Below are 16,135 nucleotides of genomic sequence, written 5' to 3' on the forward strand. Positions count from 1 at the left end.
TATATATGCACACACTGAATTTTTTTATTGGTTTAAACAAAACCATGCTCTACTTACACATTGTCACCTCTTACAATGTATAATCCCAGCACTACTTGCTCAACTCCTTGTGAAGAACTGAACACTCGTTCATGGCTTTCATCCAAAATCAAGTTAATGGTCTGATCAAAACCTTTGAGGGTTCCCTGAGGGGAAGAAATTAAGCACACAAAAATAAAGTTCTCCAACTGCCTTTTAAATTTATATCTTTGCTCTCACAGATATCTTAAACAGCAAAGTGTCAATATTAAGATACTAGAGAACAGATGCTCTATTTAGTTTTTTTAATATTAGTCTTAAATACAAACAGCTGAAGAAGAAAACTTTGAAAATGGTAATCTATTTAAGAAAGAAGTATCTATATTTACTACTGAGTGTTCATACTAACAGCTACATTACTTAGAATAAGAGATAAAATTTTATTTAGGTCCTCTAGACAACTGATTTTACAGCTTTTAGTCTTCCTTGTATGGAAATTTCATGGAATCATAGAATGGCCTGGGTTGAAAAGGACCACAACAATCATCGAGTTTCAACTCCCCTGTTATGTGCAGAGTCACCAACCACCAGACCAGGCTGCCCAGAGCCACATCCAGCCTGGCCTTGAAGGCCTGCAGGGATGGGGCATCCACAACCCCAAAACCTCCAGAAATCCAGTGTTGAAAATAAAGTCAAGGAACAGCAAAGTTAGATTCTTACATGCTAAACAGGACTGAAACAATTTTTAACATGCAATTTTAAGTAGTGCCTCTTTACAGGAGGTTATTTTGGTTCCACAACACTACTCAACAAAAATGGAAGACACACAAAAGGAAGAATTTCTGTGCTGCTTTAACAAGAGTTTGGAAAAATTATAAAAAATGATTTGTGTCATTTAGCAGATTATGAAATTTAAAGTCATTTTACTGAGTGTGGCTGGGCTGGACTTAACCTTCCTCACAGCAGTCCACACAGGGCTGTGCCCTGCACTTGGAGCTGTGACAGTGCTGACATCACCTCAATGCTCTGGCTGTGGCTGAGCCGCACCAGCATTGCACCAAGGCAGCACCCAAGCCACCAAGGCCAGCAGGCCAGGGGCAGCAAGCCACAGGAGGGAACACAGCACTGAACCAAACTGAACACGGTGTATCCCACACCAAGTGATGTTACACTCAGCTATAAAAGCTGGGGAAGGGCAAGAGAAGGAAGACTTTTGTTGTGAAATTGTCTGTTCTCCCAAGAAACTGCTAAGTGTCTTGAGGCCCCGCTTTCCCCCCAAAAATAAATGTCTCACCACAATCATTCTTCCATCAGAAGTTATCACTGCAACAGTACCTGACAGAGTTCGTTAAGGAATTCTATGAAATAGAATTAACATCTTCTGTAATGTCTATATGTAATAAGCTCAAAAAAGTCAGCAAAGCCTGCCAGAGGCCTTTAAAAACAAAAAACAACACTCCTCTGCATTTAATATGAACATTTGACAACAAGTCTTGACAACGTGCTTTAAAGTTTCACTTCCCCCAGACATACAGAGTTGCATACAAACATGAGCACTAGAAAAGCAAACTACAGTTTAGAGTTCGACTCCCTTCCCATTATTAACTGCAGTATCTCAGAACAGGAATGAAAACTGTTTTATTAACAAGATGAACAGTCATTTTTGACTAGGAGCTTTAAAACAGTGCAGCAGTGCAGATGCTGACTGTGACACTGTGTACCCCTCCTTCTGAAGCCCTGATTTTCCCAGTCTTATCATTACCACTCATTATTATCAGTGATGCTGGTTTAACACTTTACTGTTTGTGAATAAAACTGAAAGTAACAAGTAAAACAAAGAAACAAGAAAAACCCTGCAAGAGAAAGATTCTAAGAACACCAGCACATGGCTTTTGAGGGAGCGATGTGAAGCTGGCAGCTAAATACCCGCTATGCACCCTGTGAGGGGCCAGGCCCATTGCGGATCCCGCTCCTCACCACAGCATTACAAGTAACAAACAAGCGGGCAGCACTGAAGTCCAGCGGGCGCTCTCAGAAGCCCCATTCTGTCTGTCACGAACCACGACAGACCCGAGCAGCGCGATGAGCCACGGCCGCATGGTACCGCCAACCCGCACCCAGCCTCGCGCCCTGCAGAAGAAAGGCCCCTCCCCGCCGCCCCAGAGCGTCCGCTCGGCAGAAGGATACGGTTGATGTAGTTCTCCAGGGCCGACGTCATGGCGGCGGCTCCCGCGCTTCGCCTCGCAACGGCAGCGACGTTCCCGGCACCGCTCGGAGAACTACTTCCGGTATCGCTCGCACAACTACTTCCGGCACCGCTTCCGTCGTGCGCCGATGACGTTTCGCGCGCCGCGCAGCCGCACGACCCCTGCAGGAGGGCGGGAAGAGCCCTCTCTGGTCACTGCGCACGCGCGGCGCCGCGGCGGGACTCGGTTTCAAACGGCGCGCGGAAGAGAGGGGCGAGCGGGCTGTACTAAGTGCAGCGCTCTGAGGGGGGTCTGGCTGTCCCTCCCCTTGGCTGCACGTGGCTCCTTCCGTAGAGAGGCGGGTGGGGGCGGAGCAGTGCTACTGCGCCTGCGCATTAAGGCGAGCTTCTGGCTGCGCCTGAGGGGCGTGGCGGGCTTTGGTGCTCGGTGTTCCTCTTGAAGCAGCGGCGTAGCCGATTAGGTTGATTTTTGGTGGTTTCATTTCTACGCTTCATAAATCTATAATTGCAGTACGGTCTGTCGGTTAATAATTGGAAGGTATTGTCAGGTGTTTGAAATATAAACTGGATATTCGGATGTCTGTTTTATTCCCCATTCTGTAGACGAAACTGAATAACGAAGTGTCGTCCTGTGTTCTCACTGAGCGAAGGAATCCTATTAAAAAAAAGATCCTGGAGCAAAAGTTGCAGGCACAAACTGGGAGAAATCAGCATAGCTTAGCATGTCTCCATCCTGTGTCCCCTGACTTCTGCACATCTACCTTCCAGCAGTAAACAAGTGCTGTGGATTTAGTTTTCTTCAATAAAGACAGGCTGTTCTCTTAAACTGTATTCAGGCACAGAGACTTCGCTGTGGCTTTCCAGTACTCGAGGGGAGCTTATGAACAGGAGGGGGAAACGGAATTCCTGACTTCACCTGCCCAGGCTCTTGTCAGATTTTTCTTACAGATGAGCAGCTGCGCCTGCCTTCTCAAAATTCTCATCCAGGTTCAGCCTTCTGCTTGAAGTCACTACTTACTGTCAGTCTCCTGCGTAATAATCTTCATGTGGAAGCGGAAAGATCTGATCTGACACTATCATCTTTTTGAAGAAATCAGAGGTTCCCCACCTCTCTTACTAGCAAGTTTTGACATGATGTTAATAACCTGCCTCTTTGGTTGAAGCTGTGCCACAAACAGAGGACACATAATTCATTTAGCTGGCATGAGGCCAGCGAGAGTCTGGAACTGTGGTTTGGGTGCTTGTCCAGCAGAGGGAAGTCGTAGCCTCTGGTTGTGTTACAAGCTCTTTCAGAACAGGAATCCGGTGGCTTTAAGATGCGATGAATAAGCAGCCTTGACCGTCTGTTTTCTCTCACTGGTCAAGATCCTTTGAGTCCTAATTTTAGGTGTAGAAATTTGGTACCTGTGTCTTAGCATGTCATTCTAGTCTTCTTTACAGAGAAAAAATAATTTGTTTTCTACCATCAGTTGAAGTGCATTTTGCAGTGAAGCTCTGCTTTTCTCTCCAGTGGCTATAAAAGGAACCGAGGTGACTAGCTCAGACACAGGAATTTCACAGGTCAGCGCTTACATTAAGCCACACAAATTTTAATCGTATTGGTCATAGCTGCCAAGACAACATTGGTGTTAGGATGAGAAACATCTATCTTGCTACCTTTTTGCCTGTTTCTTCCACTGAGTTGCTGCAGACTGACAATTAGGACATAGCAAATAACTTAATATCAGCATAATGGTCATTATGCTCTCAGATAATTGAAGAAACAAAACATTTTTATAGCAAGGCTTTCTCTTTCCCTTGCCTAGCATATCACTTGATAATAGCATTTATTCCTGTAATTAAAACCATTTTTTTCTGCAATTGACTCTCTATAATTCAAGGTTGCCGTGGCAAGAGATTGCTGTATTTTATGCTTTACACAGAAAATATAACCAACTAATCATGCCCTGGAGTGTCTCTACTTACTTTCCTGCTTCCTCATATTCTGCCAGGGCAGGAAGGAAACCCTGCAGTGATAGTTGTAGGGTGTATTTGCAAGCAGTTACTGTGTGTAAACTTGTTATCTAGCCTTGAGCTGACAGAACAGATGAGTGGATGATCTGTTGCTGCTGCCACTGTTATTGTTTATCTCTTGTACATTTCCTCAAAAACGACAGCTTCTTGTGGGTTTGCTTTCCTTAGTTATCAAGAAATAGGTATGCTTTATAGACCTAGCGATGCTAAAGGCTGAAATGGCTTTGTGGAGGTGTTGGGGAATTAGAGGCTTGCCCAGTACCACTCTACCAAGCTCAAACCTTGTCGGATCTGGTGGTGAAAGGTACACCGCCTACTCTTCAGGCTTCCTTGAAAGCTGAACCTCTAATGTAATGCTCAGACTGTGAGGAGATTTAAGAAATTTCTTGTAACAAATCCTCCCAAATTGGCAACATCTGCCCATCTGCTCAGCACTAATTGCATCCAGAAAAAATTGCACATGAGGCTGGAAATAATGGAGTGGTGCATACTGGGGAAGAGGAAACAGACAGCACATCCTGCAGAAGAAAACTAAGCATTCCCAAATCTCATGCATATCATTACTTAATATATTCGACAGCCTTTCTCATATTTTCTGGGACTCAAAGATTTAAACCTCTTTGATTTTTATCTGCATTCCCAGAATGTCCCTGGCCTAACCCTTTATTTCTTCTTTAGTTTATACACACCCAAGCTGACTAAACATGACTGATGCCCACTTGTGTCTTCAGGATAAACAGAGACATCCCTTCACCTTGGCTTTGTTCCTCTGAGTCTATAGAAACACTGGGGATACAACATCAGCAGTGCAAGGACACAGATTATAGCTGTTGGCTGGGGAAAACTGGAAAGATCTTGCTCGCCTCATGCATGGTTTAGATGTGATCTAAGATAAGACATACTTCATGTTGATACTGTTATATCAAAGGTTGGTTTTTGCAACAAGGCAACTGGAAAATATTTTAAAAGGATAGCAGCCTGAAAATTGCCAGTAGACACAGAATATAAGTTACAATGCATCAGAAGCAAACCTGTCACGTGAGCAGTCCCAAAGTGCTTTATTTTTATAAACAGTTAGCAAGCACCTGATATAAATTTTGTTTGTTGTGATAGCAACTGCTGCTCTCATAGGAAACCTTATAAAAAACCCTCATTTTACTCAGATCTCCTTTATACTAGAAAGTGTATTTTCCAGCAATTTTTGCTAACACACAAAATACGATACCAGTCTTAATGACTTTACAGATTCCCCACTTAATATGCTAGCATAAAAAACAACAGTGCATGTTTCTGTTTGCAAGAAAACAAACTCTTACCTGCTATCTTTTTTTTTCCTGAAGAAACTGAAAACATGAAATGAAAAAAAAACGAAAACATCTGTAGAAAATCAGTACTATTTTCCATTTAGATAGTAATTTCAGGCGTTGTTGTGAACTACTGGTTGAAAAAATGTGATTGCTAATGGGTCATGTACCTTCAGCTACAGAATTATAGAGCAAGTAGACTGTTGTTTTCATCTGCTCTAAGCGGAGTACTAAGACAATGCTATTGTACATCAAATGAGTAATGTGCTTCAAGTAACTGACATTTACCAGCATGTCAAGTTCATCATTTTTACAGTCGTAGCTGAAATTGCATTTGCTAAATTGCTCTTGTGAAGCAGGCTTTTCATTCTGATACATTCCCTCGTTCTCAAAGTATAATTCATCTCCTTGTAAAAGCGCTGATTTTAATCCTTAGCCTCTGTTAAGATTACTAGATCTTCCAGTTTTAAGTTTAAAGCTCTTTATCTTAACACTCCCTGCGGTGACGCCTATTTGACCCATTCTACTTCTTGTTTCATGTTCAGGAGTGCCTTACACGCTGCGTACTGCCAGATATAATGTAGATTGGACCTAAAATTCAGTATAATTCTGCATTGTAACTTAGGTGGTATCATTATTTTGTGAAGTAAGGTTATTCAGTGTACCACGGAGCAGTCTTCTGGTACAAGGACCTTTAAAGCAATTATGGAAGTGGAGAAAGAATATTCTGTGAATTTGATGTTGCACAGAACAGGTGCTGAATTCCTTCTTGTTAGAAACATATAAATGAAAAATGATCAACAGAAGAGGAGGATAAGTAGGAGAAGTTGGCGTTCCTTTAACAGACACTGAACTGTTCTATCTAACAAAACACATAAGAATAAAGGGCAAGGAGGAAGCTATTATTTATCACTAGACTGTGCTCTGAAAGGCAAAACTTGAACACAAGCAACCAATTGCATCAACAGCAATGAAAAGATGTGGCACATGAGGACAGCAGATGCTATGCTGTCTTCACAGCCTTGAAGAGGGCTGTCTGTTTTGTCATCATTTCTAGCTTAGGACTTTGTGAGCTACTGCTCCAGCAGGATATTTTCTCATACAACCACCAAAATCTCCTTGGTAATGGCAGCTGGCATCTTTGTTCACTACCAGGGTATGTGCTGGTGCTTCCAGGTACTCTCAGGTACTCTCTTCACATCCTCAGCGTTTCTGCTGGCATCAAGGTTTTGTATAATTATGGGTCTTTTTTAGCTTAGTGTTCAGATATTGAGGCCAGTCAGCTGGCATCAGTGTTGGGCAGAGTGTCAGGCCTTTTGTTGTGAATAGGATTCCTGCTCTTTATGCTGGGACCTGGGCTGTAGCCAGCACAAGGAGATCTGAAGGAGAGGGAGGACTGCAGTTCCAGAAAATGGTGGGGTAAGAATGACTGGCAGAAGAAGACACTTTTGAAAAAAAAACAGGCAGACAGACACACACACACATACATGCACACACACAAAGAAACAATAGGGCTTTGGGACATGAAAAGATGTATCTCTTGTCTGAAGAGCCTTTACACTGGTAAAGCTTTTTGTATGAAACAGATCTGTTTTACAGCAAGAAGTTGTCTCCTGTTCACAGTTGTGGTTTTTTTTTCATTTTAGGCTCTGATGGAATTGTTCTTGGGTTACTGTGATCATGTGTTTGAGCCTAATTGCTACTCTGTTGTGTTGCTGTGAAATTTCTGGGGCAGTTGGGTGAGCATGTCTAATGTCTGAACGTTCAAGTTAGTTTTGCAAGTGAACAGTGCCTGAGAAGCGGTGAGGAAAAGCATAAAAGGCTTTCAGACATGTCCTTGTGTTACAGTGCACACCTAACTAGCTGGGATGTGGAAGAGATACCACCACTTGCCAGCACTGAACCTGAGAGAAGAGCTGTGTCGCAGAGAGCACAGTGCTATCCACTGGTAACTGCTGCCTTTTCATTATCAACCACTGTGCTATTGCATTATTGATTAATGCTGTTGAAAGCTATTCCTGCTGGTCCCTTATGTTCTTACTGAAACCCACTTAATGTACCAGCCACATCTCATTGAATAGCAAGAAGAGTGAGTAAAATATCATTCATCAGCACTCCTTCCCTTTATAGGCATTGGCAAAAGTATGTATGTCATTGAATATTGAAAGCATCCTGAAGGCATCAAATTTCCAGATACAATCCTGACTTGTTAATATTTTATTCAACTAATGCTAGAAATGCTGCTACTGCTAATGTTGCTCTGGACTTACATGCTTCACTCACTGTAGAGACAAGAAGTATTCTGTGCATCTGAAGTATTACCATATCTCAGAATGATTGGTAAAGCATTAGTCCAGTCGGTTACTGAATCTGTAAGCTGAATCACATAGACATTCACTGAAGTTGCAGAATTTCTTCTAAAGTCAGTGGTGGAACTGCAAATAGAAATTAGCTAATTTTTAAATATTGGTATTATAAATAACACCAAAGGAGTTTAGTCGGTATCAGGGCCTCATTATGCTGAACTCTGTACAGGTATGTACAAAGAAAGACCAAAAGTCTTGGCTGCAAGGAATTTACATAATGAGTAGCCAAGACACAGTGCAGAATGAGGGAGACATTCACTACAGACAGGAAGCAAAGAAAATTGGTTTGCTAAGGCTGCTGTGTATCAGCAGTAGAAACCAAATTCAGATTTCTAGACTGTACGCAGTTTGTCATATTTTACAATGCACTTTTGATGCTTGAGGAAGGTTCCCCTGGTTCCCCTCTGCCGTATATCTTCATGTGATAATGAACATGTATGAACTCTCCCATCTGGCCTCTTCCACTTTCCAGAGACTCCATTTACTTTGATATCCACATTCATTTCATTCTCTTTCAGTTCCTAAGGAGAACTGGGAGTTCCCACTGATTGGGATGTGGACCTCAGTACACCGCCACACATGAGGTAAAGCACTGGTATCATCTGCCTCACCTGCTTGTCTTTGAATTAAATTTAAAAATAATGATAAAATGGAAAAAGAAATGGAGACTTAAATGCACTTAGAACAAGGTCATTAGAATGGAAAGAGTACTCGTTGCCATTCTTGTTGACACTGACATGATATATTAGGGTGTTTATATATCTTTTAGAAAGTGGTCTGTCTTCTCTTATGCCAGGTAAGTGATGAGGGAGGTGTGGAAGTTAGCTGTCTCCTGAGCAAAACAGGCTGTCACATACTGAAGCACAAGATCAAGATAAGACTGTCATTGTGCAAGTCTCTGCTGTCCTGGAGCTAATGAGCACAATCTGTTTTTGCAAATGATTTCATACTTTTGTTTTTTATTATGAACATATACAGCACTTAAGTGTTTTCAGTATTGGCTGACTCCAGTGTTTTGTAGTCACGATTGTGGTATTTAAACAGGAGGTGATCTGTTCTGCACATGGAAAAGGGGCTGTGTTACAGAGGAAATAATAAAGTGTTGCTGGGTTTTGGCAAGAGGGTGTTATGACTGTTTTCAAAGAATATACCCAATGTTCTTTATTTTCAGTACAAATCTATGGTGATTTGAATCTGATTTCTGGTCTCTACCTGGGGAGCATTATCACTGTGTTAGAAATGCAAGCATAATATTAAATTGGAAAGCTTTTACGTATGTGCAGGTTTGTCTGTTTCTTTTGTAGCTGCTATATAATATTGGTCCCCTGTTTCAACCTAAGAGCTGTGCTTTATGAGATGAAATGAGCAGTACCACTTGAGTAGGAACTATTGTAAATAATGGAGACCTTTTTATAAAACTTCATGATATTGTTAATACCCAAAATGCACTCAGTATGACAAGCATCACATTGCCTTTGATTAAAAACAAAATGCCTTTCAAAGGTTTAGCCTGGTGGCTGTTTTTTAAATGCATTTCAAGACTTTTTGAAAATCTTGAAATATAAACACGATGTGTTTGTATTCTGAAAATGTGTTTGATGAGAGACACCTAACTGCCTTTAATTCCTGGAGAAAGCCAAGCTGGTAACTTATCTCTAAGCAAGAAAACTTGCTTAGAGACTTGAATACAGACTTTCTTTTTCTGTTGCACCACTCCCGAATTATTTTTACAGGAAGGTTTATGTCTGGGATATACATACCTAGCTGAAAGGTAGGATAAACTCTTGAAACATGCATTACTTATATCTCAGGGATAAAATCTTTCAAGGAAAATGCCTAGGTTTAGAAACTGGGACCATGTTTGTATATAATGTAACACACAATGCCAAGCATTATGCTAGGTTTTCTGAAGCAGGTCTATTTTTCAGTTTGAAGCATTATTGTGCTAAATTGGTGATTAATCTGTAATGTTCCAGCTGAAGAAAGCCTGAGTTCAGAAGGGTACAATTGCTGCTCTGGGTTTAGACATTGTCCAGCAAGGGGCCTCTGTACAATGCAAGAATTCCAAAGGCAAATATTTGAACACAGAAATAAAAAGAGCGTGAAGGACGCTGGCAACAAGGTTAGCATTTGAACAATGCTAGTGCATTGGATTTAGGAGATGGGTGAGTAGAACCCTGATGTATTATATCAGATCAGGTATTTTTTTCCCCATTTAGTTCTTTACCATTTTTTTCTTCACCTTGTTAGCAGGGCTTGCAGAACAATCTATTACAATATGTCAGATGCGAGCAAGTACTGTCAAGCAAGATCCATAGAGCAACTGAGAACACGGATGCAGCAGCTTGTCTGTCAGGATGACGCTGTCCTGACAGAAGAAATTGCAAGAGGGTAGAGGCTTCCATTTCCTCCTGGATTTTATCAGGATCCACAGTCTGCTGTGTAACACGGTTCTGTCCACAAAATGAGAGTGGATCTCTATAACATCTCATAGTCTGAGAAGGATCGCTGTCTAGGATTGCAGAAGAAGAGCATTTGGGGTTCATATACAAGTTAGTGTAAAACTGGTTGGAGACCTGACCCACTTGTGTGTTTGAGGGAAGCAAATGGAGAAAAGAGGACCTGGGGGAAGCTACTGGAGGAAACAAGTGGAGCCCAAATCCTAGACTCAGCTAAAGCCATTTCTTTTCATTTTTCTTGGCAGTTTGCATCTATGCAGTGTAGGCCTGATTCTGATTCTGTAAAGTCAGTGTTTCAGTTTAGCCATCCGTTCTTCTCAGCCTCCACAGAGACCTGTTTCCGTGTTCTGCATTTGTACTGAAGATGTAGAGAGTGAGTTACAGAGATTGCACATGATGTACAAATAAATAGGGAATTTTCATCTGCTGGCTTTTTACATTTTTTCTCACTCTAAGCTCACAAAATGATGGAAAATCAGACACTTTGTGTTTGGAATACTCACCATCCCTCTTGTATATCTGTCCTATAAAACAGACCTTTTCTGCATTTAGTTCTCTTGCTGTGGTTGTCTGACCATGAAATCTCTGAACTGAGATTGTCTATAATATATTGGGTTTGGGAAACAAGGATGTGAATTGTAACTAAGCAGTCTGGATGAGGAGAGGAGGTACTGCCTGGTTTCTTCACCAGGCTCCTGAGGAAAACCCCCTTCATGAAGAGTTGTAGAATGAAAGCAAAGAGTTTTATGAAATATGTATCTTGCAAACAATAAGTCGATCACAGTGTTGCTTCAAGCTTTGCCACATGAAACCTCACCACTTCCACATGATTAATTGCTGCATGTCAAATCTCACATAAAAGCCAGTAATGCGTAGATATATTTATGCAAGGTGTGGCAGAGTATATAGGCATATCAGTACACTTACATGTAATGCAACTTTCAATATACAGGAAGGCTTTCTGATGAGATCTGAGCTGTCCTTTACAAAGTGAGAGAGAACATTTTGTCTTAAGGTGAACTAATGATATTTTTATTGGTCAGTTGAGTCTGGGGTGGCCTCATTAACAGGTGCTGCTTGCTATCTGGAGAGAGGTGCCTGCAGTTGGCATCAACAGGGTCACAGGCCTTTTCTGTGGTGGTGAAAGTGAGGAGATTGGGGGAATGAGAGTTGACATCACTCCGGAATATATTATGAATTAATAATTCTCTTGAGAGAGGATGAGCAGGGGTTAGAGTGAAGATGAGAAGACAAAGCAAAAGAAGCTATAGAGGAAAGAATTAACCCAAGCAATTATAAGCAAATAATAAAGGACGGAGGAAGCATACGTTCCCTGGCTGAGGTCTTTAGGTTTGCTTTTGCAGGATATGATGAACTGGCCTAAGGACAGTGAGCTCCACAGTAAAGGCACTGGCTTGACAGTTTAATAGAATATAGGAAGCTTTCTGAATGGAATCTGAAGATAGGTAAATATTAACATAGTCGTCTTCTGTTCAGCTATTTTGCCAACCTTTGTTTGTATTCAGAAACTTTAGATGAGAAATAGAAGGCCCTAGGCACCATTTCCTGCTAGCAGATTGGTACCAACAGGGGTAGTATGGGTGTCAGGAGTTGTGAGAAAGTCGGTGTGGTGATTGAACCCTAAAGGAATCTAACACTCCCTCGCATTTCCCCCTCCCCACCACGTTCAGTAAGTGAGCACACAAAAGCTGTTTGGAAAACAATCAGTTTAAAATAAAACTTAATTTTCTTGTTATATAAATGCTAAGTGACAGCTATAAAGAAGCAGACTGTGTGGCGGTGGAGCTGTTGTGTCCTTTAGGAATGTTTAATAAAATTTCATTAAAGAAAATACAAAATCTCTTAATAACAAGTCTTATCTAGAAACTTTCCACTGCAACTTGTCATGATTTATGTTAAGACTTTCATTGTTGTCACCAAAATCTGTTGGCTGCCACAGGTATGATATTTGTCAGTACTCAGATTCACCAAGTCTTTGGATATCAACAGGAAACGATACGTAAACCTAATTTTTATTGCTTTAATCTTTACTTGATGAACTTCATTGATACAATCACCATGTAGGCACATTTTACAGGCACTGTTAATTCCTTATCCAGGATTATGATTATCCCTAAAAATAAAGTAGATGTAGATGTTATGCTATTAATTTATGTATTTTAGGAAAAGATCAAAGCCACATAACCTTATGTGTAATTATTTCATTTAATGATACAGTTCTACATTTGCATCTGCAAAGAAATGAACTAACAATGACTAATTAATCCTCAAAGCAGCTCTTTGAAATAGGTAGATAGACATAATTAATCCAGTCTAACCAATTTCTTGCCCTAGGCAATAGATTGAGTCAATATGTAAGCCAAGATTAAAGCTCGGGTACGTCAAAGTCTTACTCTGTGTCCATTACACAGAGTAATGTGTAAGAACTATCAGTTCCCAGATTTCCTTACCCCTGCTTTGCTGTAATAATTTAGACTGACACACATTTTGACCCGCACCAAACCTACATTGTTTATTGTCTGTCAGAACCATTCCCTGTGTCTTCCTCTCAAAATCTCCCATTCCAACCAATCGAGGTATGAAAGGTCTAACTTTTCCCTTCTTGTATCCAGTTTTCACTTCCTTGTGCCTATCACTTCCTGACTAGCATTTTACACCAGCAGACTTCCTCCCACAGGCTCCCCGTAATTCCCCATTTCTGTGCTTAACATGCTCCCCGAGGGGAACCACCTATCTGTTCCCCTACTCCTGGCTGTCTTCAGCTCACTACCTGGGGAGCTGCTCTGCTGTAGGCATCAGGGAGGAAGCACTGCTCCTAGAGCTGATATAAGCTGCATCGTACATACCAGGTGCATTAAGTATGGAGACAATTCAAGGAAAGCTTTTCACAGCTAAATAGCAGCCACTATTCTCATAGATCATGGCCCAAATCAAGATGCAGCCCATGGCCCACATGTCTCTTGCTGTAGGTGGAGATTCATGAAATACTTGCAGCATTTTGTGAGTTATAAAAGCACTTTATGAGAGCAGGGGTAGGCGTTGTTATTCAGGTAGTATGGAAGGCTAATGATGTTTGTGAAGAGAAGAACAAAGAGAAGCTGATGCTGTAACCAAGAATACTGCTTTCCTTGAAATAGTCTAGTGGCAGTATGAACTAGGGTGAGATGGTTGTGACACTAGTGAGCAGCAGAGAACGCAAAGTGACAGCAGCACTATAATAAAGTCCCAAATTGATAGAAGAAACTAGTGTAATTGCACCAGAACCTGAGAAATAGTGCCAGTGGATTTCCCACTGTGGCAGTGCTTAAGACCTGATCAAATCTTACCTTGCTATAGCTTTTCTTATTTGATAGAAAACAGAGTTAATGTGATATATCCCATAGCTGTTGATTACTATGGTGTTTCTATTTGTGCTTTGATAAAATATGTCCAACCAGAAGAGATATGCACTCTGACCGTAGGGATTCTTCTCCCCGAGAACTTGGTGAATGGACCAGAATTATTCCGACGGGCAGCCGAGTTGGCTGCTGAGTGTGAGTTGGCCTCAGCTGACATGCCACACAAGTTGATGTGACACACTATCATTTTACTCATTATTTCCTTTACTCTATAGGAAAACTTACATCTTCATGTGGTTGCAGGAGAGGGGAAAGAAGACATGCAGAGGACATGAATTTTTCCAGCAATTTCTCACCATTTATAAGGATATACTTTTAATGGCTGCATAAATTTTGATTCACTTCAACTTTCTCCCGAGGTGTAATTTTCTATTGATAAGATTGTGCAGCTACATGTTAGTTTTAGAAAAGCAGTTGATAGTCTGTTCCATCCTCTCAGGCATTCTGCTGCTGACTCAAATGGTCGACGTCTTCCTAAAATGTGTACGTAGCCTGTTTTAACCAGGAATTGATTGGGTTTGACTAGATAGAACTGTATGTGGTGCAGAAGATCAGATGTATGATCATAATTGTCCTGCTTGGCCTTAAGTCATTGGATTTATCTGAGTGCTGAGTCTCCATTCAGCATGATTCGAGAGTGTAAAAGCTAGAGCTCTATAAAATGGGCATCGTACATTCAACCAAAAGGAGAATGGCTGAGTATAGACATATGGCAGGTTCATTTTTTTCACGCTGTTGATAATCTCAAAGAACATGTAGTAACGGAACAAATCAGCATGTTGGTGGAGGTTCCTCCGCCACCCACACCAAATGATATTTTGGGGCATAAAAATAGGAGTCAATTACAATAACACATCCCTTTCATTCTGAGTAATTGCTACTAAAATCCAAGATGACTGCTGTCAAAAGGGGATGTGCAAAGGTGCTAGAATTCTTTCTGCTTTAAAATAATTATACACTGTAAATACATGCAAGAGAAAGCAAATTTCTTAACCTTTTTGGAGAAGTAACTTCTAGGGGAAATAGACATATCTTTCCATTTTCTGACATAGTTTCAGTGTTTAAGGACAGGTGACCTAGGATCACCTAAGCTAGATGGCAAAGCTTTATTTTATGATATAGATTCATAACAAAATCTTGCATTTTGACAGTTGAATTAAAAAATTCCTTTTACAATCACATGGAAAGTCTCTGTTCTGATATTTTCTCGTGCAATTAAATGATTCTGCAAAAGTTTAACATGCATAGAGCCAATGTGGCAAGTAAGATTAGCATAAAATATTGGAGGAAATGTTTTCCAACTTTGGGAATGCGTTTTATTGATCTCCAATATTGAGAGCATTGGGGCAACTGATGAGCTCAAGGCAAAATCCTAACCCCACCAAAATGACACCAGGTACTTCCCCTGTAGTGAACAGAATCTTTTTAAGATTATGACTGATGAGATACATAAAGCATTCTTTGTCTCCCTCAAACAAGGAGGAAGAAATGAAATGCCCTCTTTCCACTATGTAAATTTTGCAGGCAGTTTACTGCATTTAATGAATTGTTACAGCATATGCAGATGAACACTTCCCACCCGCTCTCCACAGATCTGGCACACTGTAATCACTTGTCCTATATTTCTGTGCTGTATAATGTCCTCTACTGCTCATAGAAATACAGCCCACAAAGCTGAAACAAAGGTCCCTGGAGAATTCAGTTTGCCAAAGATTGTATCTGTCTCCTCTTTTCAGGCCAGGATATGTGAGACTCATTGCTGCCCTTTTGGCCCTGTGGCTCAGACTAAGCAAGTCCATTACTGCCTTTTAGCCTTGGCTTTCCACCTTTGGAGCTGCAGAGCTTGCCGTGGAGCTCTGAGCTCCACCTGACTCCAGGGATTTGCCAGGGTCAGGCTGGAATCAAGAAAGACTTACACAACCAATGCACGGAAAAGGAAATATGCTAAGCACTTTCAATGAAATTCAGCTCATTGAAGATCTTTTAGAGAATACATCCATCACTAAGGTACCTCCTGAAGTCAATTATGCATAACTATAGCCTTTTGTAAATTTCCTTTTTGCATCTTCCATTTTAAGCTTAGTGCTCCCATTCCTTTTTCTTCTCTCTTTCCTTGTTAATATAAAGTTATGTCTGCACTTGTTTGATCAAGAATATTTCTCATCTTGAATCTCTGCGTAACTGTGGGATAGCTTCCTATCTCTTAGTATAATTAGCTCTAGCACCACATAAGTGCATTCAGAGTATGAGCAAGGAAATCTGTGATCAATGCAGTGTCCACAGTGCTAGCAGTGGGAACTGTTTTTCTCCATTTATACCACTGGTCCCAGCTTCACAGCAGGAGGGATAT

General features: G+C 41.1%; 1 protein-coding gene and 1 long non-coding RNA gene across 3 annotated transcripts in view; one reads left to right on the forward strand and one right to left on the reverse strand.

Moving 5' to 3' along the window:
- LSM8 (LSM8 homolog, U6 small nuclear RNA associated) overlaps positions 1–2,326 on the reverse strand; it is a 5,292-nt gene extending 2,966 nt beyond the window's left edge. Inside the window, exons 1-3 of the mRNA XM_003201967.4 lie at positions 2,206–2,326; positions 1,313–1,353; positions 58–185 (exon numbers count right to left, since the gene is read on the reverse strand). Coding sequence (XP_003202015.1) covers positions 58–185; positions 1,313–1,353; positions 2,206–2,236 — 200 coding nt within the window. The 5' untranslated portion in view covers positions 2,237–2,326. The remainder of the gene's footprint in view (positions 1–57; positions 186–1,312; positions 1,354–2,205) is intronic.
- Positions 2,327–2,415: 89 nt separating this feature from the next.
- Positions 2,416–12,145, forward strand: LOC109365697. 2 transcript variants are annotated; one of them, XR_002111421.2, is made up of 4 exons: positions 2,416–2,762; positions 7,390–7,489; positions 8,426–8,491; positions 10,158–12,145. It is a non-coding gene; the product is annotated as an uncharacterized LOC109365697 (long non-coding RNA). The 2 variants fall into 2 exon arrangements; XR_002111432.2 differs by having other exon boundaries at positions 10,161–12,145.
- Positions 12,146–16,135: the final 3,990 nt, after the last annotated feature.

The sequence above is a fragment of the Meleagris gallopavo genome, chromosome 1, assembly GCF_000146605.3.
Source record: "Meleagris gallopavo isolate NT-WF06-2002-E0010 breed Aviagen turkey brand Nicholas breeding stock chromosome 1, Turkey_5.1, whole genome shotgun sequence".
In the NCBI taxonomy this organism is placed as follows: domain Eukaryota; kingdom Metazoa; phylum Chordata; class Aves; order Galliformes; family Phasianidae; genus Meleagris; species Meleagris gallopavo.